This window comes from Trichoderma virens (genome assembly GCF_000170995.1).
Source record: "Trichoderma virens Gv29-8 chromosome Unknown TRIVIscaffold_71, whole genome shotgun sequence".
Classification (NCBI taxonomy): Eukaryota; Fungi; Ascomycota; class Sordariomycetes; order Hypocreales; family Hypocreaceae; genus Trichoderma; species Trichoderma virens.
Window position 1 is genome coordinate 177256 of NW_014013678.1, and position 23856 is coordinate 201111.

A 23856-nucleotide genomic window follows, 5' to 3' on the forward strand; every position below is an offset into this window, starting at 1 on the left:
CGGGGCGCTCCGTGACCCACTCGGAGATCGTCGATATAGGAGCTTGCTTGCTTGCTTGCTTAGTTTGCTCGATTGAAAGTGAGCTGATATAAGACACTTGTTCGGAACAATTGTAACTTTTATTATGGTTCATGATTAAGGAGTACGATCCGCGGAAGAACGCAGTACGATTGAGTTCGCTTCTAAGCTTACTGAGGAGCAAAGTAAGAATTGATCGTCTGAAAACATTTTCCCACAGGGAGCGGTGTAATCTGAGCAAGTCTTACCAGACCGCGCTGATCGTCTGGCTCTCGTCGGCCAGTTACTTCATCCGTACACTGACTACGGAGTAATAGGATCGATGTTGTGGCAATATGAGCCTCTAGCTAGTCCATTGTTCCACAAGCCATCTCCTCTTTGGTGACCGCGACTTTGAGTTTTCGCCAGGCAGCTGAATGCACTTTCGAAATTTGAAGCCTTAAAAAAACCAATCACCTGATTGTACGGGGAAAAGGTCTCGAAACTCTCCTTTCTAGAACCGGTCCCACCCTTTGGAATTGTGGCAATGAATATTTCCCCGATCTCGTACACCGGAGATTCAAAAACCCCCATAACGTTCCAGGCTATGCCGGTCGGCCCTTTTGTCTCTGCCGTGGGGATACTGGACGGGAAAGAGGCATTCCTCAAGACTTACTTTGATCAAACATCGCCACTTCAGATCCATAACTTCAAAGTCAATTACTCCAGGCTCGGCCAAAGCCGTCCGGAGCACAATGAACATGCGACTCCGCCTCCACACACGGGAAGAAATGGCGCCCACTAGAAACGCGCCAATCATCCGCACGGACATCTGACAGAAACCCCATCCTTCAGGATCCGGAAAGTCTAGTTCGAGACCTCCGGCCGACAGCCCGGCAAGACAGCTCAGGTAACGTCCGGCAACCCGTACATTCAATAGCATCTACGCCTTGGTTACACCGTATGTTGGACATCAATCACAAGACCAGCTTCGGCATCATAGGGCTGAGGACTTTGGGCTCCGATGACAGCCGGAAACTAAATCCATTTGGTGATTCTTCTTTCTCATTGGTGCTAGCGGCGGGCAGCTAATGCTGCTTTTTTTAGGCTCCCAGCCAAAGGGTCTTGACTGTGGCGTTCAGCCGCACATCGCCCTGCTTTAGCTGAACGAATCTCGAGTCGCCGGACAGTTGTCATTACTATGGGGAGAGAAACGATGGCGCTGGCGGAGTCCAGGCTATGCGTGGATTGAGCCGAGAGCGGCTGCGCTGGCCATCTGCAAGTGTCGGATGTCGCTCACTCACCGTGGTGCAAGTCGTTATTCTCACTGTCTGTCGATCTCTCGTATTCCTAGCTTCGCTCACCTGGAATGCTTGTCCTCCTCCATCTTCCAAGTGCTGATGGCACAGTGTGCAGCTTAAAATCACCAGACATGGAAATCTAGTATTGGCTGGTGGCCCGGCCTAGCCCTTGACAGGTGGCACTGCCCGACTGAGACATTGAAGCTATTTCATGTACGTCGGATGTGGTGAGTAATGAGCGTTAGCTGTAAGTGGTCAAAAGTAAGCGTCACTTCGTATTCGAGCATGAGGCTTTTCGTATAGCGTCAAGGATACGAAGGGATCAAGCAGCCACCTACGTCCCCTTGCCTGAGACACACATGATTCTATTAGGCATCGAATCCTAAGGCTTCACCGATATTCTGTTCCATCGCGAGCCTCAATAGTCGGGAGATCTGTGTGAGATTTGGGTATATAAAGACATGAATGTCTGCCCCAGATCCTGACTTTTTTCCAGCATCATCACAACAAGCATTCGCCTCTCGTTCAGACTTCAGACAAAAAGCATCCAAACAATCAACTCTTCATATAAAACCATTCCAAACAAATCTTCACCATGAAGTTCACCACCGTTGCCTTCGCCGCTCTCGCTTCTCTGGCTACTGCCAACCCTACTCCCAACTTTGGCTGCAAGCCTGGCACCTATGCCTGCCTTCCCAATGGTGAGGGCTGGGAAGTTTGCAACACTCGTGCAGTCTTTGTGGTAAGTATTCAACCCAGCTGAATAGAGGCCGAGTTGAATATACGAGTATTAACCAATTCTTTGATAGTTTGCTGGCAACTGCCCTCCCAAGACTGTCTGCAAGTTCGACAAGCAGAATGGCAGCCCCTACTGCGTTCCCCCCAACTTCACCATCCCATAAATGCATCAGATCGGGATCAATGGGGCTATTTAGAACAGCCTATCGGATAAGCAAGAAGTGTTAGAGTTTCTGGATTCTAAAACGTTTTGCGGCTTGTCATTGTCTTGCAGATCATTTCTGGACATACAGTTTTTACACAAATAATGGACACTCCTTTGGATGCGATGTATCTCTATAGCTATACGAATACAATAAATTGAACAAATCAACTGCCTTGTGCATCATTGCCTGTGAAAAGCTTGTTTCTATACCGTGATCTCGCTCACGAACTTCCATCTCCAGGCTAATTTGGAAAATTTTCAGCTGCGCTAGATGCCACTAATACTATTCTTCCATTGGTTAGGCAAGATGAGTTGTATGGCATAGCAGTAGGTAATAAGGGTTTAATATGTGGTACTGAGGGGCAGACATTTTGGTAAGCTCTAAAATGCTATTTAGATGAAATGATATGGTTTATTTTTTGTTATTTTTTTTATTTTTTGGCTACGTCATATATCTGACACAGATCGGCCAAAGCAAGCCGGCTTGGCATAAATGGTGGATGCATGTTTGCAGATTGAATGGTCTCATGTTATATCCGCCGGAGAGGTAGAATCGGATGCTTCGGGCTTCGAATCGCAAAACAACTGCTTCATACAGCAGTATAGAGTGGCATCATGACAATTGTGGGGAAAAACGACGTAGTGCTAGAATATACGTCTCTGTCGTCGTGTATCTCGGCTATATAGTTATCAACCATGACATATCTTATGACGGAAATTGGCATATATCACCAATCAAATTAATATGCTGACATAAATCTCGTGCAATTCATCCAGTATGCTTTTCTGTGATGGATATATATGCATTCATCTCATTATCTACAAATATGTGAGTCGTATACTAATGAAGAATCACACGTTCCCACGTAGTATAGACAGATTAACTCATTTATCTATTACATTTTTATTCGTCATTATTTCACAAGCTTCTGTGCCGAACAGCTTATCCTCGTAAGTTTACGAATTCTGTTCGCATCTATCCATCGATTGCACAAGAATAGCTCAAAATTTTCCCAAACACAAGCATTGAGCTTACTCCACAAGATTACAAATTTACACAATACTGGTTGTAATCTCATCGCAGGGTTATCTATCTATATATTTGACCTGGGCTACATCGGCATTGGGGAAGTTCAACTATTTGTTAATCATACCTGTTTAATGATTGATGAACCATTTGAGAGACTGGAGTAACAAATCCCTATACTTATTCGCCATTATCAAGCTTGTTTTCTATAGGAATATCATTAAAGAAACGGAAAACATTAATTACCAGTAAATTGAAGCAGGCAAGCATAGGATAACGGCTTAAAGTAACTCATCTTATGTTCGTTATTCCTTATTTGTCTCATAATTTTTAACCAGTGCGAGAAGACCACCATTCATTCATCTATGCTTCGTCCATCGTATATGTGCAATTCTCATATGACATCTGTACATTAAAGTCACGAAGTATAATAACTAGTTGTTCTATGTCAAACTGGGGTGGCCGGCCTATCTGCCAGGATAACATAACTACTATATTTGGTGCGGGTATTCTCCCGTCAAAGCAGCATAGTCATGACCCACACCAAAGTTGTATCGGGCTGCATGCCTTTGGTTAACAAAGCATTGTATAAGACACCGGAAGGGCTACCGGATTAGGAAGAATAACATTTTGATTGAGCGATATTAGTAGGGTTAGTTTAGTGCAAGTGGTATATGTTGAAATTTCCATCTTATTTAATAATATCGAATTCTCTGAATTCTGACTTTCTCGCTGCCCAGCTAGTACTTCAAGAAGTCATGTCTTCCGCTACTGAACCAACAAACTCTCTCACTGTTCTTAAAACAGATGTCTTGATCGTCGGCGGCGGCCCCGTTGGCCTCTTTGCAGCCTATCAACTAGGAAAACGGGAGTAGATATGACTCTTGTTGAGAGAAGTCTTTTCACTACCAGATTCCCCAAGATGGACCTCAATCACGAGCGGACGATGGAGTATTAGGATCAAACGGCGTGCCTGTGAGACACGGAGTCAACAAAATCTTTGCCACAGGCTTTGACCGAGATGGTCACCTCATTGCTCAGATTGTAGGTGGAAACTCTGGCGTAGCCTCTTGAATGACAGAGAAAGGGCTGATGTGATGAAAAGAAAGGACTTTCACCTAAGCATAAAGAGATTGACGGAGCTAAGTTAAACGACGGCTCAGTCCCTCTTGAGCTGCCGCTTAGACTGTCTGGGATTGTGTACGAGCGTGTCTTGAAGTTTGCCGTTGAGCAACTACCGAATGTGAGCGCATACTGGGGGTCATAAATTCGAAACAATGGAAGAAACCGAAGACTGTGTCTGCTCTACTATTGTGGGTTTCAGTAATAAACGAATAATCGTCAAATCTCAGTATGTTATTGGTTGGGACGGCGGTGGAAGCAGAATCCGCGGCGTAGTTGGCATTGAAACGCAGAAAGATGGAATGCAAGTGCACACCCAATTATACATATTCTTGTTTTTCTTTCTTCCAGTGTAATGAAATTGGAAAGCATTTCTAAGCCTAATCATATCTGCAAAGGCCACTCAATATGCTACTGATTCACTTTATATCAAACAATGCTGCAAAAATCTCAAAGTATGGTGAATTCTGGCACCTTTACAATGGAAACAGAGCTATCGTTATAAATCAAGACGGAAAACCCACCTTTACAATGCAAATTCCAGCCACTCCTGGAAACAACCTTGAAGATGGAGACAATGTCGAAGAATTCAACAAGAAACTTGGTGGCTGGCGGGCAACCTTCCGACATTAAGGTGGACGAACTTTGTGTGATTAACAGATAGAAAGCTGCTATATGTATTGCTGATTCATTTCGATTGATGAATGGGAGGGTATTTCTTTACGGCGACTCTGGTAAGCGAAATTTTTAGCAAACAGTGTGTGATCCTACTGACGCATCACAGCTCACCGTCTTGCGCCTGCTGGCGGCCACGGCCTGAACTCGGGTATAAAGGATGTCTTTAATCTGACTTGGAAGCTTGCCGCGAACATACATGGCTGGGGAGGAGAAGCTCTCTTAGAGTCGTATAGCAAGGAGCGGAGGTCTGCTGCGGGGCTAAACATAGACATGGTCATATTCTCTCGACTAATTAGCTATTAAACTTGTCCAGAAGCTGTCTCAAAACCACGACATGGTCTGAAATTCCAGCATCTTCATCTTTCCATTGCTTCAGCATACTTATACAAGCTTCAACTGAATGAACCCAATTCTCTGGTAAGAGGCTCTGTGCGTGTTCTGAAAAGGCAGCAGATAGCAAGACCATTGCACTTCGAGCACAAGATTGCAATAGCAGCCAAGTTCCGTGATGCCGATACGAACAACCTAGTCCTGCAGTTCTCATACGCTTTGCGCAGGTTGCCAAACCTCGACGAGCATAACGACTCATGTCTTCTGTTAGACTTTCCTTACTGTTAACTGCACTGTCGACGAATGTCCAGAAAATGAGCTCATTAAAATCTACAAGATGGCAGCGAAGAATGAACTTGAGTATATCATCCTCATGGGGATCTGAATCGATGCTGATGGTCTCTGGTAATGAGGTAAGCCATGCTTCAGCCTGTTGATCATACGAGTCGACTACTTCAATTAAACGCGCCTCGGTATTGCCGTCAACCTCTAACGATGATAAAATCCGCCCAATATCGTTACGCGCGCGAGTATTCAGTCGTCGGAGAGATATTTCGGCAAGGTAGAAAAACCATGCTCTGTCGTCTTTCTCGGGATTTGCTGGCGGATTGGGGAAATGGCCAGGATATACGCGATCCTGCGTCTGGAAGTCAAAAAGCCCGAGACACATGCGTAGTTCTACCTCAGATTTCCAGCAAGACCAGTACAGGCGCTGCTCCGTTGGAGATGTTTCAGGAGGGCTTGTCAACGTTTGCGGATTTTGTGATGCTTCTATGGCGAAGTCGAATTCTTGACAGTATGCCAAGGCCTGTAGGAAATGTCTCCATGCTGAAACTGGTTGAAACATTGACATGAGATAAACGCCAGCGTAAAAGAAACATTGCGCAGATATTATGCCGCTCTCTGCGAAGACTATTCCAAGCCTCTTGGTAGCGGCACCAAAGAGTGCTGCACCCAGCTCGAGGCTTTCCTGGTCGCAAGGCTGTTCAGGCTGCTGAAAAGGCATTGAAATAGCACCCAAGGCCCAGACAAGGAGCACCAAGCAAGATTCAGCATCCCATCCAACGCCCTCGAGGCAGGCATGTTGAACCATGCGCCTGAGACTGGCTAGCTCTAGGATAGGATTCTTGATATGGACGTGTTGAATGAAGTTTGTAATCAGCCTGTTGCTGGCGCCGGTATTGCCCAGAAAGGACTCGAGCGCAGAGGAAGACGGTTGTATTGGCTTCGGAGGCTTTCGCCGAAGAACTGCAATGGCATTGGCTTGCAGGCCAAATTGGTTGCCGAAAACCGGCCAGCCAAGGACTTCGGAAGACACGATCTGGAGAGAGCGGGAGTGTTGCCGCCCATTAGAGTCATCCTGATGGGTCTCGTTTTGCGTTTCAGCATCGTCGCCTTGTCTCGGAAAGCCACCCGGTTTGTCTCGTGATTGTGATTCCAATAAACTCTCAATCCGATCCAGCCTCTCCAGAATCTTTAGGCTTGCCGGGTCAAAGGCCGAGTAGTCTGAGGGCTCAGTCACACATTTTGCTCCTGTCTTCTCGCAGAAAGAACAGGCTGGTTTCTTATTGTCGCACTTGGTCCGTCTGGCACGGCAGACTTGGCATGCGGTGACAGCTCGTTTGCGTGCGTAAGCCGCCGTTCCTCGGGGAGCCGGTCGTTTTCTTCCTTGCGGTTGAGATGCCGCAGTCATGAGATCTGCAGTGTGGAGCTCTTCCGAGAGGTCTTTTGACCCGACACGACCTCGAGCCGACGTAACACTCATGATTGGTCTCTTGCCTGGCTTGTGTATTATGAAGTTCTCAAGAGAATCTTCGAGTCGACGCGGAATATCGGCAAGAGCCATTGAATTGAATCAGTAGATGCATGAAAATCTGGGGTAGCAGGCCGAATATCCCGTCCCGGCTAAATTGAAAGCCATGTCAGGGCCCAGGATTGTGGCGGTTAAATTGCTTCCTGTCTTGGCCTTGCCAAAACCTTAATTCCATTTGTCTTCTATTCATTCTAAAGCGGATTGCCTCGGGATAGCAACAACACTAGGCTTTTTGACATTTATTTCTCTTCTGAGAACGACGATTGAAGATGGGATGCGTCCAGCCTAACTAGCCCTGTCCAACTAATCCTTTCCTCTAGTAGGACATGAACATTATTATGGAGCGCGAAGGGGCTAGCCATGAACCATTGACTTGATGCACTTAATCCTGCTCTCCCTGGACGACCAGGGCTGTTTTGTTGGCCCAAGGTGTTCATGCCTGGTGGCACAGCTTCCCAGCCACCTGATGTAGTAGATTCGAATAAGGTGGCCAATTTTTGTTAGCTCCTCAAATAGCTCGTTGATCTAGCGCTTATAGTCTGCCTCAATCTCTCAATTCCATATCGAGGCATTTATATTGGTTCCGGAGGGTTCAGAATACAACATCTCCCTTCTGAAGTTTAGTGACAGTTCCGTCAATGCCAAATGCAGCGTGCTCTCCCAGTTTTTCATTATTCACGCGTCCAAATTTCAGCCGCACGTTGCCAATCTCGTCGGGGAGTGTATCCGACCCTACCGAGTATCCTTTCGCGAGACTGTCGAAGTAGGTATTTCTCGTAGTGAGAAGTATGGCTGAAAAAGACGTGCTACTTACAATACCGTTACTCCAGAGAGTAATATATCCGATACCTATCCAAAAAAAGACGACACATATGCCTGCTACATAGGTGGCCACCAGGGTTGTCTTGTCGTAAGAATACAGATTGTGGGGAGCGGTCATTGCAACTGGAACAATAGCATTGAATACATGGTTGTCTTGCTGGAAAGTCATCAGGCTGTATGTAAAATTCCTCGACAGATCCTCAATCGCTTTGGCCAGAGATTGATTACGACAGCTGCCAAAACCACTGGGTTGATGAAACCAAGTCTGGTTGAATATGCTCGAATTCCACATTTCAGGGCAGCTAATAAGCCCCGAATTTAATAAGGGCATTTGTGATTCGGAATCTGCAATGAAGTTGAGTTTACCTTCCGGATCTGTGTTGATGGATTCATCCTCCCCATCTATGATTATGCTCCCTGACAAAAGGGAGCTGAATAGACGTCTTGTTATCCAAGATGTGATTGTCTCGTCGTCATCGCCAGGTAGGTCTGGCCCGTAATCGTAGGTCCACCCCTGTGGATGTAGATAAGAGATATTGACAGGTATAATTGATTGGACGCCGTTGTCAAAGCGTATAGATAGTTCATAAGTGGTGTTGTAAAGATGGCAAACAATCTTGGTGCCGTTCGATGAGTTGCCCGAACCAGAGCCGGTTCCCGCCGCCCAGATGAAAAAGGCATTTGGTGTTCTTTCGGGAATCACGGCCAGGTAGGCATGGTCTGGCTGTAGTTTAATCTCCTCGTCCCAAGCTTCCTTGAATGATGATGGATCAGGGTCTAACATCCAGTTCCACCGCTCCCAAGAGGGGGATATCAGTTCAGCCAGAAACTCGTCAAGGTTGCCGCACTTGTAAGTTGGAGCCCAATAGCTAAGCTCATAGGATGAGTTGGGGAACGGCGCTGCCAATGGTAGGTATGAAACTGATGAGCATGTGGCAGAGAAAAGACGGCTTATGTCCGCACTTGGGCCCACATCGGCCGTTGTTCTCAAAACCCAGTTGAAGTAGTTGCCGAAACTAACAGTTGGCACAATTGTGGGGATGGTTGTTGTCTCTAGCGATATTCTAACAGAAAGCGTCGCTGGTGTGACAACGGCGATCAGCGGCACAAGCCTACACATAGCAAAGTAGGTAAGTCATGGCGTCTTTCCAGAGTCAAGATAGCCGTCATTTAGTTAGACTTTACTCACCAAGAAAGGCTGGCTAGTAGAACAAGAGTTTTTGCTCGCGTCAATAAATCACGATTGAAGATGGCGGTCGGGTCGTTCATAAGTTTGAACATGTTATCAATCCCTCGCAGCGTGATGAACTTGCGTCGTACAGTGAACCATATCTGCTGAGTGGCAACCATGCCCATGACTGCGACCAAGCAGGTTTTATTGAGAAATGCTAGGCCAGATCCAATCCTAATGGCCCAGACCTGCTGGTTGGAGGACTGCACTGGGGTGTTCTCTAGGCTTTGATAATAGATATGATGGGCCACGTCGACAAGTATCCCGGTCAGAAATGTAGAGAGCACCAAGACAGGGAATCGCCATCCAATGACCCATTTAACAGTCGATGGCTCTTGTGAGGAGGACTTTTGTGGTATTTCGCAGCTCTCACCCTGAATACCATTTTGTTGAGCGTTCTCTGCGGATGGTAACGGCGGCGTTATGGTTGGGTGATCACTTGCATCAGATGCTGGACGTTTATTTGGAGACTCTGGCATATCATCCTCTAAAAGATGGGGACTTTCCAAATCAACGTCTGGGAGACTCTCAGCAGATGCAAGCTCTGGTAAGGTAGAGCAATCATTATTAGTATTAGGAGCCATGATGGCGCCGTGACTCTAATGTGTAAAGATCTATGGCGAATAACCATAATGCACCGACCACAGCCCTTTAATATATGTCTTTCAACTGGTAGGACAAAGACCTCGCCTTCATATCGTAAGACAGATGCTCTCAGCCACATTATGGTAGGACAAATAGCAATTGCCTTCGTTAGGTAAGGCATGGATACGCAAGATACAAGTAACCTTCGCCTCAATTTGAGCAGCGAACGAACACTTCGATTCACCTTTGTGGGGCGGCTAAGCTATATAGGCTTCAATAATTTCCTTTCCTATTACACTCTCATTGATGAGATATCCAACAGGTTATGACCCTGACTGGCCTAACAGCTTAGTGAGATGATTTGAAATGATTCTGTTGTGCTGCGAAGTTGATGCTCGATCCTCAGTGGAAGCAGCATGTTGAAACCACGAGGAGCAGTTAAGAGGGCAGTTGATGTAAGACTCCCACATAGAGCCTGTATGAGCCAAACAGCCGAGTTGAGCCAGTGGGAGCATCAAGAGCCGTTATCGCCCTGTGGGATCCACGATTTTTTGCCCACCATTTTTGGAATCGTGAGGACACAGAGGTAAAGTATGGGATTGCGAATCGGGGGATCGTGTACATGTACGCATAACCTGGTGAGGCAGATCCAACAAAGCAGACTGCTAGTTGCAGCAGGGCGAACTCGGGTGAAACATGCACACCACCCATAACAAGGCGAAATAGGTGCAACACTCGTTAATGCATAATGATTTGCCACTGCCAACCGATGCAATAACAAGACCCTTGAAGCAGATCGCTGTGTTGGCTCTCACCAAAAGTGTTGAAAGGAACTCTAAACTCTGGAGATGCGCTTCCACGCTGATGGGGAAATTGGGCGGGGCTGCCGCACATCAGACGGGCCCGTATTAGAATGGATTCGTGCGTCATGTAAGTAAGAGCCGTCATCTGCGGCCGTGGGTTGTCGAATGCACCGCTTCGGAGAGCTTCCGATTTCCTATTCCAGCCATGGCGATGGCCTCAATCGCAAATCTGCTCCTCATCAACCCCCCCTCAATTCACACGTTTCTGCTTCATGCCCGACTTCTCCGTTTTCGTCCATGCCCCTAACTCATCCCCCACGTGTGCGATCCACACAGCGCAGCCATCGGGATTTCGGCCAGTCTAGCGACCTTCTGGGAAGCCAAACGGCAATCCGGCAACGCATCCAGAATGTGACAGCCACTCACGTCTGCCATTCTACCACAAATCCAGATCTAGGCTTGGAGGACGCTGACGGGAAGAAAGCCAAGTTTTAGGGCGCCACCACTCCATGACGTTTCATGACCCCACACTAGCATCAATAATACGGAAGATCAAACAAACAAGACGATAATGCACCCGAAGAGTTGCCAAACCCTCCAAGAGGGAGCGGCGCAGTTCCATTTTCTTCTCTTCACTGTCAATTCTACACCACACAAGAGCTTCCATTTTGTACGGAATACACCATTCGGCTGTCTCTCTTCTCCGATTAACCTGAGTCGCAATGGTATCCGACCATGTGCTGAGGCTATGCCAGACCCCCAACACCATCAGTTCCATCCTGGCCAAGAACCCAACTGAAAGCCCTGGAGCCATCGCAAAGCAACTGTATGGGCACTACGAGAAAGATCTTCGTCGCTCCCCAGATAAAGACAGACCACTGCCGTCTCCCCAGATACTGGATTTGGCCCTCCAATGCGGTAACTGGGGTCCCACGGTTCCGAGCCCTTTATTCCTCCAGGCATTTGCAGACGCTCTCCGATGTCTAGATGCAGATGCGCTTTCTAGCGTGGTGTCTCCCCCGTTGATGGGCTCTCACGGCACAATCCCGTTGACTGTCATTGCGCCGCTGGTGGACGTCATTCGTCATGTCTCAAATGTTATCGCGCGGGCAGAGAGGGAGGTGTTTTTCATTACCTGCAACTGGTCGCCTTCTGTTGCCCAGAGGCTCATCAAAAACGCACTTATTGAGCTGTCCAGACGGGCTGGAGAGAGGAAACAAAGGGTTGTGGTCAAGTTGATGTACGACAAAGCAACAGCCGCCAGTGCGCTTGATCCGCATCAGCGCATCAGCCCAGCTACTTATTCTTCCAAGGCTATCCAGTTGCCTGCTCCTGAGGAGATCCCTAATCTTGATATGGAAGTCGTCAGTCTGCACAAATTGGTCCTGGGCACGCTTCATGCCAAATTCTGTGTGGTTGATCGCAAGATTGCGATAGTCATGAGCAACAACATGGAAGACAACCCCAACATGGAAATGATGACGCATCTAGAAGGACCAATCGTTGACAGCATCTACGACACAGCTCTGATCACATGGAAGCACCCTTTCGACCCCATTCTCCCTTCACATAACTCTCCAGCATCCCTGGGGGGTTTGCCAACATCCAGTGAGGAGCCTCTATATCTCGATCGGGGAGCGGGTGGAGATCAAGAACGGGTCGCATTAAACGGTCAATCACATCCCGGTCTCCCGGAGCATACGCCAGAAGATCCCCACTATGATATTGACATGGCCGGGGAAATCACACGCATGCAGTCGTGCTATTCTACTAAACCAGATGAAACGCGACTTCAGGCCGCCAACCGCCAGCTGAATCTTGCAGTAAAGGACCATATTGCACCAACAGGCCCTGATATTCCCGATGGGAGCGAAATGATACCTTACATCGCTACGTCCACTCCCTACCCGGTTCCAATAGCCATCGTATCGCGCCCTCCGTATGGAAATGTCGACTCTAAAAACGTGTTTGTACCCCAAAACGAAGCTTGGCTGTCATTAATCCGCAACGCCCAAAACAACATCTTCATTCAAACTCCGGATCTAAACGCCGCGCCACTCATTCCTGCGTTAGTTGAGGCGCTGAAATGCGGTGTTGAAGTGACATACTACGTGTGCTTTGGGTACAATGATGCTGGAGAAATCATTCCAGGACAAGGCGGGACAAACGAGCAAGCGGCACGCAATCTGTTGTCTCTCCTTCCCAAAGATGGACCAGAGCGTAAACTTTTGCATATATACGATTATGTTGGCAAAGACCAGGATCACCCAATTCATCAAACCTTCCGAACTCGCTGCTGTCACGTCAAGCTCCTCATTGCAGATGGCATTGTTGGAATTCAAGGAAGTGGTAACCAGGATACCCAATCTTGGTTTCACAGCCAAGAGATAAACGTTATGGTGGACAGTCCTGAAATATGCGCTAAATGGAGAGATGGAATTGAGAGAAACCAGAATACGAAGTTATTTGGAAGAGTATCGGATGATGGTGTTTGGAAAGACAAGAACGGAAATCCCGGAGATGGTTATATGGGAGATCCCAACTCCGTAGAGGGATTGATCAAGGGTGTGTGGGGGATGTACAAAAAGATGGAGCGGGCTTAGGCTTCTCGAGGTACTAGCCATGTATAATCACCGTTAAAATAGTACATACAAGGGTAGGTATTTTGGCCGCAGTAGTGTAGTACATAGACTAATTGTTGGTATTCATACTCTAGCTACCTACCTATGAAATCACGACTTAATGTTTGTATGAGGGCTCTGTCCCATTTCATTCAAACCATATTTTTTCTTCTTAGTCTTTGTGAGAGTTTCGTAGAATCTCTACCAGCTCGTTTCTAACCACCATGTTCTCCAATTTGAACGACCCAGCCAATTCATCCAACTCTTCAAACGACAAATCCTTGAAATATTCTGCAAATTCATGCGTCAAGTATTGGGATAGAAGCATATCCCTTAGCACTCGGTCGATGTAGTCGCCTACATCCCACGTCTTAGGATACACTGATCGCTGAAGATGTTCCGGAATGACTGCCCTGAAATGATCCTTTATAGGCTTATAAATGCTTTTTTCGACGGCAATGTTTTCATCGCGACCCCAGCGGTCGAGACCTAACTCGAGTTTTTTGTCGAGCCATGATCGGAGATGGGTGTACCATTTGGATTCGGGGGAGATGTGCGTGAGGCCTTGGTAGCCAATATCTTTGTACAGCCAGATGCTCCATGAGATAGGACTCTTATCTCCAGATGGATCGCCCTCGGCGTAAACAGCCAACTGATCTTTCAGTACGTGGTATCTTGACGCGTTTGTTTCTTCGACTGCATCGTCACCGCGCATCTTCGATGCATAGACAGGCCCCCATTCGCCATTCCAGACAGGCACGTTGAGCTCTTTCATGTATTCAATCTTGCGCTCATATTGCTGCTTGAGCTTTTCTCGCTGGACCTTTGTTCCTGTGTATTTCTCAGGGGTCTTAGGGAAGCCATAGTTGGAATAGTCATGAATGGAATAGACTGTATTGGCATAAGGCGTCTTGGGGAATTGCCTAAAATCCGCCGCATACGTGTTGCCATCCAAGAACAAGATGTGGTTTGGGTCCACTTCTCGGATAGCCTTGTCTACTCTGTCGTAGAACTGAATGAGACGGACGTGGCTTGGGTCGGCCGGCTCATTCAAGGGGTTATACCCGGCCACCCAAGTATTGTTCTTATAATGTGATGCAATTGCTTGCCAGAGATCAATCATTCGGTCTTGGAAATATGTGAAATCCCAGAATTGCGCCTTGTGGATGGCGCTGTCAGAGTGCCAGTCTTGATTTTGGCCGCCGGGAACAGCGTGCAAGTCCAGAATTGTGTAGATACCATGATTGGCGCAGCTTTCAACTATTCTGTCGATCAGAGCAAAGCCCTCGGGCTTTATCTTGGTAAGATCAGAATCATCGAGAAAGTGCCGATAGTTGAATGGGATTCTAAGGCAATTGAACTTCATGGAGGCAAATAGTTCGGCATCCTTGTCCGTCCAAAAGTATTCGTAAAACTTGGACCAGAAAAAATCGTACTTCTCTTTGCCCATGGTTTTCAACATTGCTTCCTTGTGCTCCTCTTCGTGGCCAGGGAATCCTGTGATGAAGTTCTCCATGTTGAGATGGCCACCGGTGGCAGCCCCGCGAAGGACGATGGGAGTGCCATCTGGCCTAAGGATCTTAGTCCCCTTGGTATGCAAGAAGCCGCCCACGGTCATTTTGGAAGATGTGTGCTTAATGCGTGTATGGCGAAAGTGTTTGAGCAAGAAAAAGGGTTGTGTGCTCAGAAGGATGAGCTTGGCGGCCTGTGAGAAGCATCCTTCAGCTGGCCGCACGTATATATAGAAGTACGTGGAGATTCCGCCATCGGCAAGATATTCTCTAGTTAATTGGCGCTAGATAGTTCGTAGGGGTGGAGTTCGCCTTAATGTCCATATTCGTGGAATAAAACGCGGAGAAACGTGCGGAATGTCGGCAGGCAAAACAAATGCTCCCGTCAAAATAGCCTGTAGTAAATGCTCCAAATAAGCTCAGAGGCTAAAATCGGGACCATTCTCCGGTTTCCAATGCTTACTACTTGTACGGAGTACCTAGTAGGAAGTTGTCTATAGTTCCAACACAGAGAGGCCTAACCTCGAGAAACAGAAAAATCCCTCTCCGCACTCTGTAGATATAATAGAAACGACTAGATATTGCAGTAAATTTTTTTTTCAAGTACTTAAACATGCTTTCTATACAGCCTATTCATCTCGCTAGTTTGCAGCATCCGCTCAGAGCCCCTTAAGAGTTCGTTCGTTACCCGCTTATGGCTCGTTTTTTTACGAGTCATGGCAACCAAGTGGAATGTCGGCAACGCCAACTGCTCTCCACCAATCCCTTTACATAGGCGGAGTGTCGGCAACTATTTCTCTACCTCTTCAATTCTTCTCTTAACCCCATGATCCAGTCTCAGCCCAGTTCTTACATCTGCAGAGCAGCCTCACCAGCTGAAAACAAGGTTTTTCTTCTTGAATCAAGGTTATTTTACCGGCATATGGTTCGATTCCCTGCAAGATCGTGCGGGGCCCCAGGTTTCGGATCAGCATTTAAACCCCACGATTAGGCATGTCTTGGGAAGTGTTACATCACGATCCATTGCCTCGATTCGTCTCTTCATATGCAGATATCCTTTATCTTTTCTCCTCTCTAATACAATAATTCTCTTCTGGTTCTAGCATGACCAAGAACGAGAGTGAGCAGACAGCTGCAGAGACAGCGGGCCCGGAAGATGCTCTCCAACAAGTTCTTCCAAAATACGGCCGGCCATGGTGGCAGGTTCGCCATCTCCTTGTTCTGAATATCTGTCTCATCGTCCCTCTGTTGGGCAATTCCACCAATGGCTATGATGGCTCTCTCCTCAACGGCCTCCAGTCCTTGCCCCAATGGAGAGATTACTTCCACAATCCAACAGGCCCTCACTTGGGCGCTCTATCCAACGCCTATGTCTTTGGAAATATTGCTACTTTCCTCGCTGCCTCATGGTTCAGCGACAAATACGGAAGACTGTGGGGCATCCGGCTCGGCAGTTTTATTGTATGCATTGGAGCTGCTCTTCAAGCTGCCAGTCAGAACTACGCCATGTTTTTCGTTGCCAGATTCATCATTGGTGTCGGGGGCATGTTTGTCATTGTAGCAAGCCCTTGCCTGGTTTCTGAACTAGCATATCCAAGCCACCGAGGTGTTATTACCGCAATCTTCGGGCCGTCTTGGTACGCCGGGGCTACCATTGCGGCCTGGGTCACATACGGAACGAATTATATGGGTGTTTCAGATGAATGGGCATGGAGGCTGCCGTCTCTACTGCAAGCACTGCTCCCTTTGACTCAGCTTTTGGGCTCGTTCTTCATCCCAGAGAGTCCCAGATACCTAGTTGATAAGGGTAAGGAGGACGAGGCAAGAGAAATACTCGCCAAGTATCACGCCGGAAACGACGCCGCCAATATGCCGCTGGTAGAACTCGAACTGAGCGAGATCAAGATTGCAATCTCCCACGACAAAAATAGCCAGGAAGTTAGCTGGGGCGCCTTTCTACGGACAAAGGCTAACCGCCATCGTCTATTCGTTGTTGTCTGGCTGGCCATTACTCAACAACTTTGCGGTAACGGCTTGGTGTCGTACTACCTCAACTTGATCCTCAACTCTATCGGCATTACTTCTGCACGGGAACAGTTGGTGATCAATGGCGGCCTGATGGTCTACAATCTCGGTACCGCCATCATCAGCGGCTTCATCGTCGGTCGCATCAAGCGCCGGCCGACGTTCATCTTTGGACTCGGTACCATGCTCGTCATCTTTGTCATTTGGACGGTACTATCCGCCATCAACGAACAGCGACACTTTGAGCAAAAGTCGCTCGGTCAAGGAGTATTGGCCATGATTTTCCTCTTCTACGCCACTTACAATGTTTGCATGAACGCCCTCCCGAATTTGTACATTTCAGAGATTATGCCATACTATCTTCGTACCAAAGGCACGACGACTTTCAGCATGATGAATGCCATGACCAACGTCTACAACGGATTTGTCAACCCCGTCGCTATGGAGGCCATCAGCTGGAGGTACTACATTGTGTTTTGTGGTCTTCTACTTGTGGAGCTAATAGGGGTTGCTTTGACCTTCCCAGAAACTCATGGATACACTCTTGAGGAAGCTTCCGAAGCATTTGGAGATGGCGTGCTCGGCACAGGAGCTGCGGCGAAGACTATTGAGGCAGAAAGCCATCATGTTGACGTCGCATAATGTCGGTGGTAAAGCAAGCCCACGCTTACTACCAATATCTAAATATGGGTGCCATGGAAGTAATGGAGTCATATAGCTAAATGAATCTAATTTCCACTTATTAATTTCCTCCAGTCATGAGTGATCACCGGTGTCTTCCTTTCACATCAGAAAAGGCGCAACAGCGTCGGAAGTTCAGCGCCGAAGACGGCGCTTAACACAACGGGGAACCGATGCTACCAATCGGACAGTGCGAGCTCCAAACCCGATGGTTTGGTTCAGCAAAACACTAATATCTCTTTGTGCTTGTGGATCTGAATGAGTTTAATGCTAACTAAGTAGTGTGTAAAAATAAAAGGAGCTGTAAACTACGAAGCAAGTTATGTGACATCACACCTGCATCTGCTATATATAAATCTTTCATAACTACATAGATATCCCCACATAGGTATTAGCTGATCTATATACTTCGTATACACCAGAGAGCATCTACATCATTCGTCTAGCGGCCAACCGGTTCGCGATCTCGCCATTTTATCCACTGCTTCACAGGGTTATAACCTGGGCGCGATAGAATGCTATGAATCGTGACGGTGTAAATACCTAGCTGACCAGCAGTTAATTAATGCTTCATGTTAATGCGCTGGACAAATTCAAATCAATTGGCGATCTTGGATCCTTCAGTGGCAACACAAATAGGCTCTCGTCTTCCTTGCTCGAAGGTTTCACGGAGATCGGAAATATTCAACCAGACAATATTAAAAAAAAAAAAAATGCAGCAGCTTATATACTCGAATGGCGTACTTGATCTCAATATGACATCGGATCATATATTGCGATAGTCATACTGTTTTACGCTCGACCTCCAAACATATGTTTATCGAATCATATTCCTCATATTCTTCGCCCAATTGTTCTCATAATGGTATTCTATAAACTCTTAATGACCATGGTGGTCGCCGCAAGCTCAGCTTCCACCGCACTCTCAACATTTCAGACGAAGCAATTTCCGTACTCAATTCCCACGCAATACAATTTCCCCAATCCAAATATGGCACAGCTCCGCCAACTCGAAGATTTTGCCGGAGGATTGGTCAATTTGACAAATAATGGGCCTTCAAAGCTATCCCCGAAGGGCATATCTCAATTCCAACTCATCGTTATGAATGAATTTTTCGAAAGTTCAATTTTCAGCTCCCTGTTGTATAATGTCACCAACAGCGCTACGGGCTATGAATACGAAAATTTGGATGAACTTGCTACTATCCTCCAAACTATTCTTGCGGTATGCATTATCTTCTAGTCAAGCATGTGTAACAACTAAAAAATCTTAGCAAGAGGAGCTACATGCCATCAATGCTATCAAGTATCTCAATATAACGACGCCTTCGTCCCATCTCCATACAAGTATGAATTCGGATCTACAACACTCTAGCACGCCATCAGCTTCACGTAGGTATTTATAAACACCACCATGGGAACGCTCCAGGAAGTCGCCGTTGGGCAAGAGAGGGTAATATAGACCAAGTTCTCATCGTCGCAGCCATGATCACCAATGATGCAGAACAAGCAGGCTACTTGCGACACATTCTTGAAAAGAAGCCATCAGGACAACCATTTACCACAACATTTGTGGCGCCATTTCTACTAAGCGTGCTAAACACCTTCACCATCCCCAGTAGCTGTTCTTTTTATTATCCAGCATTAACATCAACCACATTTAGTCCCTTTAATATCGTGGGCATCGGTATGATCAAGCGAAAGGGTCAAACTCTCACCTTTGAGACATATCTAAACGGAATTGCCGGCGCGACACAATATTTCAACAAGACTGATGGATGCGGGTTGTATGTGACATATGTGACGCTGCAGCTGAAGCCAATCTCTATGCCCGCGAATAATTTTGCAGTGGAACAAATCTGTCGCTATAATGGATGCACATTTCCCATACAGCGAGTATTTGATGGATGGACTATCGTTAGCTGCGCTCACTACGAAAGATGATTTGTCTTCGGTGGACGAGATGCTACAGTTCACGTTGGCTGTTCCGGTGATTATGCAGGCGGACGCTTATCTGAATGCAAATAACGGCCTTGAGGCTCTAGAGTTAGTAATCCCGATATAGATACATAATCCAGAGCGGCTCAACTATCGGGCCATGAGGGTATATCGAGCCTCTAGCGTTTCCATGTTATCAATAGGTGATCACCTCATGCCCACTATGAATGAGGATTATGTAGCAGCGCTGAGAAAGCAATGAAGCAGCATAATATCTCTATCCAAAACAAGAAATTTACTCTACCAAATATGCACATGCAAAATAACGTCCCAGACCAGAATAGTCGGCTTACAAATGAGCCCTTGACACCACCTCTTACAAATCTAAGAAGCTAAACATCATGAATGATGACCCGACAACATACGCTACAATTCTAACCAGCACGCCAATAGTCCAGCCCCGCACGGAGTTGAATCTCCTCGGGAATCCATTAAGTCCTCGGAGCTCTCCACACATGTAATCGCAACGCCGCCACGACTCCACCTTCGCTCCGGTGCCGCTCACTCTCGAACCGGACGTGATGGTGTGGGGATGCCGAAGAGTCATCCCATCCCCGTGGGGAAGAAGCTTTGTCTTTCATCGAGTCATACGATTATCGTCAAGTGTGAAAGTGATTGAGCGGTAGAAAGGCTGAATGCATCTGGTATTTCACAGAAAAGATACTCTAAGCCCTTTTGCTCTGTAAGGCTTCACCGCAAGATCACAGCCGACGTACTCTGCGTTAAAGATCAATTAGTAATAAGAAGAAATACGTAGAACGAGAGCGTGACCTTTCATATGCCAACGCCAGGACAGGATCAGGTTTAATGACATAATGCAGCTGTCGAGTGTTACATCGTACTGCTACTATTGGCATCGACTCGCGGCTAAATCAGTTTAGGCAGGAATAGCGCCCTCATCGTCGCGCTGGCGCCCTAGCGTTGGCATCTTCACAAGGCTCGCTTGGAGATTTTGACATGGCCGACATCGCTTCGTTTTTTTGATGCTGCTACTCAAAACAACTTGCTAGGAAGGGCCTGGTTCTCATGTTGGCATATCGCATGCATAGTAGATTAAACATCTAGATGAGCATCACATATGGCAAAGATGGACAGAAATGGAGCGACGATAGTTTGATTAAATACTAAGCTATATTTTTTTGTGCCGATAGTCTATGTATCGCATCATTCATTGTTGCATGTGGAAAAACCCGTCACATGCAACAGAGTATCCGTCCCGTGAACCAACTCCAAAATAAAGGAAATGCCAACTGTATGGCTGAATATGTTGAATTCGCCTGACATCTCATCATGTTATGCATAAGAAAAAAAAAAAAAAAGAAAAAAAAAAAAAGTTCACGAAAGAATAATAAACAGCCAATCGCCTTATTTGTCCTTTGCCGTAGGGGTATATGTATATGCTGCTTTGTAGCAATATCGAAAACAACCCAGCCGCTTTGCTTTGCACCCAAGCCTATGTAGGCTGACAATCGATGCGCCCAATAAAATGAATAAAAAAATAAAAGAAAGAAGAGTAAATTGACAAAAGAAAGTGATGGGTATCTTCGCGTTCATGATAATTCTTGGCTACCCCTTCGGCTGTTGGGTGCTGTTGCCCTTGCGGCAACAAGTTCTTCGAGGTCGTCGTACTCAATAGGGAGCTCATCTTGAGCATATTCGGGAGGGCTCGGGGGCACATCTTGGTAAACTGGAGGGGCTTCATTGTCCCAGCTGACGCTCAAGCCGCCGTTGTCAGTCAGGACAACGGCAAAGTGCATTCGCAGAATGCGGCCAGTGCCAGTCTGGTGAGAAACGTGTGTCTTGCCCTCTTGTGCGTATTCTTTCGATACGACCAACTCGAGCAGCAGAGAGTGGGTCACTTCTGTTCCGTCCTGTGTCTTGGTGTCGCAAGCGTACTTGAGGGCATTGGTGTGCGGCTTGAGCTGGTTGACACAGAAGTCGAATTCCATGTCGACGATGCCGTCCGCACCGGTGTAGTCGGATTTCCACCCTTCGGTAAGATTCTTCTCGCCGATGACTCGGGTCTCGCTTCGGGGCAGGCCCTTGGTGGCAGACTCGGCGAGTCCAGGGTTGTGCTTCTCGCAAGCGGGTGCAACTGTCTTGATGGTCTCCTCCAACTTCCAAGTAAGCTTCTTCAGCTTCCACAGGTCAACCGTCTTGACCCTTTCGTTGTGGGTCATGAGCCCGTCGAGCTTGAGGGTCATCTTGTTGTTGGTTGTCGGGTGAATGACGGAGATGTAGCTGGCGGCGGCCTTGATGTTGGTCGGGGGGAAGACGCGGACAGAATTGTGTGGGTACAGAGGCTCGGGGAGAGTCCGCTTGACGTCGATGATGCGCTCGGACTTGGTGGTTGTGATTGAGCTTGTGCCCTCGGGCGTTGTGGGAGCAGTGAGGAATTGTGCCTCAGCATTCAGCACGTAGGAAATGGAGACAACGGGTGTGTCCATTGAAGCTGGGAGATTGCCGGGCAGCAAGATGGAGAAGGGGAACTGGTGCTTGCCCTTTCGCAGGGGAACGGGGTGAGCCAACAGTGTCAGCTTCTCAACCCGGGTCGACTGAGTCTGGCATTCGCTGCAGTTGTTCTGAAATGGCCTCTTGTGAGTGGTAACCATGTTAAGGCTGGCTGTGAAGCTCTCAACATCCACCAATTCCTCCTTGATGTCGAGGACAACCTGGCCCGAAACCAAGGCGCCGGTGCTCTCCTCAGCGTTGCCGTGGAAAACCACAGGCGGGCTCTCGACGCTCCAGTCAATCACGACAGGAGAGTAGGGGACGTGCTGTTGACGCTCCTTGGAGGTGGATCGGCCAAAGTGCAGCGACAGGCGGTGGTGCTTCTTAATGGCATCGGCTAGGTCGGGCATCTTGACGGCATGGCGGTCTTCGCTGTCCGAGCCATGGGGGCTGGTGTTGCGGGATGCACTGCGGGAGTTGCTCCTCGAAGTGTTTCGAGACCGCGAGACGGCCTTAATGTGAGGGATGGTTCCCGTCGAGGAGCGCAGGAAGCTGGAGACGAGGTGGGGCATTGTGGTGAAGCTGGGAGAAGCTGCTGATTGCGGGTGGTTTGTGGTGGTGGTGGTGACGAAAACGTCACTATGAGGAGGAATGGCGGAACAGCCCTTTTTATTGTACCTGTTCCTCTTCCTCTCTTCCTCTCTCTCTCTCTTTTCTTTTGTGTCTTTCTCTGCTTTTGTTGCTTTCAATCTCCTTTTAAGTTCTCAAAGCACCTTCAGCCCTGGCGGTGGTCAAACTCCGCCCCGTTGGACCGGCGAATAACGATGCAGAGACCCCCTCCAGAAATGATGTACACGGGCGCTGTGCCAAGGAGGGGCGGCGTCTGGGGAAATCCTGGGCTGAGATCTGGTGATGATTCTCAGCAAATGGCGCCGGTGGTCGGTGTTAGTCTTGCAGATGGCAATTTAGTGGAAGCCACTGGCTGAGGTATAAGCAGGCAGAGAGAAATTAAGCCGGTCTGATGATCTTATTCAGCGCTGGCTTCGTAAGCGTGCTGCAGGTCTGCTTAAAAATTGAATTTGCGGTTTTGCTGATGACAATTGCAGTCCAGTCCCGTCCTTTTTTGCTTTCTGGTCCGTTTCTCCTTCTCTTTGTTTGTTGTTTTGGCTTCGACTGCTGACTGTGCGGTGCGTGCCGTGTAAGTCGGGTAGAGCAAGGTTTCGATAGTAGCTTTGCGAGTACAGTAAGCTGATGCTCCAAGTCCAAATCGTAATGCCACTGGCAGTTTCAATGTATTGGAATAAACAAATTTCCCAAAAGAGGCAACCCGGCACCATCGTCGAGGGCATCGTCAAGTTAAATACTTTGTCCCTTGTTCGGCATGCGGCGGTTTGGCCAGAGCTATGTGTCATGGCCAGCTCCGCTGCCGTTTGCAAAGCAAGCAAAATCTTGCTGGACTTTTCCAGGCTCTCGGCCGCCAAACCGATGGCCGATGGATCTCCGGTGGGGGCATCGAGAGAAACGCCCTTTCGATTGATTCTGTGGGGCTCTTTGTCCTCGCTCTTTTTTTCTTTTTTTTTTTTTTTTTTTTTTTTTTCTCTTGTTTCTTTTGTCCGGTCTCTTGCCTTTCTCTCCCCCTTTTCCCGATTAGGCACTTGAGTGGCAAGGCCGCAGGGCACGTGTATACATGACTGGTACGCCGACAGGATGGAAATTGGACGGCTTTAATGCCATCACTTGTAGTGCCTACGCCGCAAATTGAGGAGGCCATTCACAGCCGGAGCAAGTACAGACAAAGTACTCGGCTCCATATGTTTGCCGCTCCCAATTCAGCTGTTGCCTCGATGCGGTAGTACTTTGTACTCGTAACTCGGTTTGCCCTGGCTTTTTCTGTCTGTTATACCTGTTGCTAACAAA

At 47.6% G+C, this 23856-nt stretch overlaps 9 protein-coding genes across 9 annotated transcripts; 5 read left to right on the plus strand and 4 right to left on the minus strand.

The window, feature by feature from the left end:
• Nucleotides 1–1809: 1809 nt before the first annotated feature.
• Nucleotides 1810–2408, plus strand: TRIVIDRAFT_111979 (uncharacterized protein; the record flags this gene model as incomplete). Its single annotated transcript, XM_014100195.1, has 2 exons — nucleotides 1810–2040; nucleotides 2108–2408. The coding sequence occupies 2 exons, from the start codon at nucleotides 1894–1896 to the stop codon at nucleotides 2198–2200; spliced, it is 240 nt and encodes a 79-aa protein (XP_013955670.1).
• Nucleotides 2409–5360: 2952 nt separating this feature from the next.
• On the minus strand, nucleotides 5361–7091 carry TRIVIDRAFT_52546 (uncharacterized protein; the record flags this gene model as incomplete). Its single annotated transcript, XM_014100160.1, has 2 exons — nucleotides 5361–6703; nucleotides 6812–7091. The coding sequence occupies 2 exons, from the start codon at nucleotides 7089–7091 to the stop codon at nucleotides 5361–5363; spliced, it is 1623 nt and encodes a 540-aa protein (XP_013955635.1).
• Nucleotides 7092–7818: 727 nt separating this feature from the next.
• On the minus strand, nucleotides 7819–9611 carry TRIVIDRAFT_133796 (uncharacterized protein; the record flags this gene model as incomplete). Its single annotated transcript, XM_014100161.1, has 2 exons — nucleotides 7819–9145; nucleotides 9223–9611. Coding segments are annotated over 2 exons (1716 nt in total), but the record flags the coding sequence as incomplete, so codon positions are not given.
• A 1763-nt stretch (nucleotides 9612–11374) lies between these two features.
• Nucleotides 11375–13255, plus strand: TRIVIDRAFT_52534 (uncharacterized protein; the record flags this gene model as incomplete). Its single annotated transcript, XM_014100162.1, has 1 exon — nucleotides 11375–13255. The coding sequence occupies one exon, from the start codon at nucleotides 11375–11377 to the stop codon at nucleotides 13253–13255; it is 1881 nt and encodes a 626-aa protein (XP_013955637.1).
• A 190-nt stretch (nucleotides 13256–13445) lies between these two features.
• TRIVIDRAFT_52690 (glycoside hydrolase family 5 protein) lies at nucleotides 13446–14891 on the minus strand (the record flags this gene model as incomplete). Its single annotated transcript, XM_014100163.1, has 1 exon — nucleotides 13446–14891. The coding sequence occupies one exon, from the start codon at nucleotides 14889–14891 to the stop codon at nucleotides 13446–13448; it is 1446 nt and encodes a 481-aa protein (XP_013955638.1).
• Nucleotides 14892–15888: 997 nt separating this feature from the next.
• On the plus strand, nucleotides 15889–17451 carry TRIVIDRAFT_52669 (uncharacterized protein; the record flags this gene model as incomplete). The annotated part of the gene is made up of 1 exon (XM_014100164.1): nucleotides 15889–17451. The coding sequence occupies one exon, from the start codon at nucleotides 15889–15891 to the stop codon at nucleotides 17449–17451; it is 1563 nt and encodes a 520-aa protein (XP_013955639.1).
• A 901-nt stretch (nucleotides 17452–18352) lies between these two features.
• Nucleotides 18353–19611, plus strand: TRIVIDRAFT_70552 (uncharacterized protein; the record flags this gene model as incomplete). The annotated part of the gene is made up of 5 exons (XM_014100165.1): nucleotides 18353–18715; nucleotides 18765–18882; nucleotides 18920–19277; nucleotides 19384–19536; nucleotides 19569–19611. 5 exons carry the CDS (start codon nucleotides 18353–18355, stop codon nucleotides 19609–19611), a joined length of 1035 nt encoding a protein of 344 aa, XP_013955640.1.
• A 991-nt stretch (nucleotides 19612–20602) lies between these two features.
• Nucleotides 20603–22511, minus strand: TRIVIDRAFT_230876 (uncharacterized protein; the record flags this gene model as incomplete). The annotated part of the gene is made up of 1 exon (XM_014100166.1): nucleotides 20603–22511. One exon carries the CDS (start codon nucleotides 22509–22511, stop codon nucleotides 21039–21041), a length of 1473 nt encoding a protein of 490 aa, XP_013955641.1.
• Nucleotides 22490–23251, plus strand: TRIVIDRAFT_213159 (uncharacterized protein; the record flags this gene model as incomplete). The annotated part of the gene is made up of 1 exon (XM_014100167.1): nucleotides 22490–23251. One exon carries the CDS (start codon nucleotides 22581–22583, stop codon nucleotides 22923–22925), a length of 345 nt encoding a protein of 114 aa, XP_013955642.1.
• Nucleotides 23252–23856: the final 605 nt, after the last annotated feature.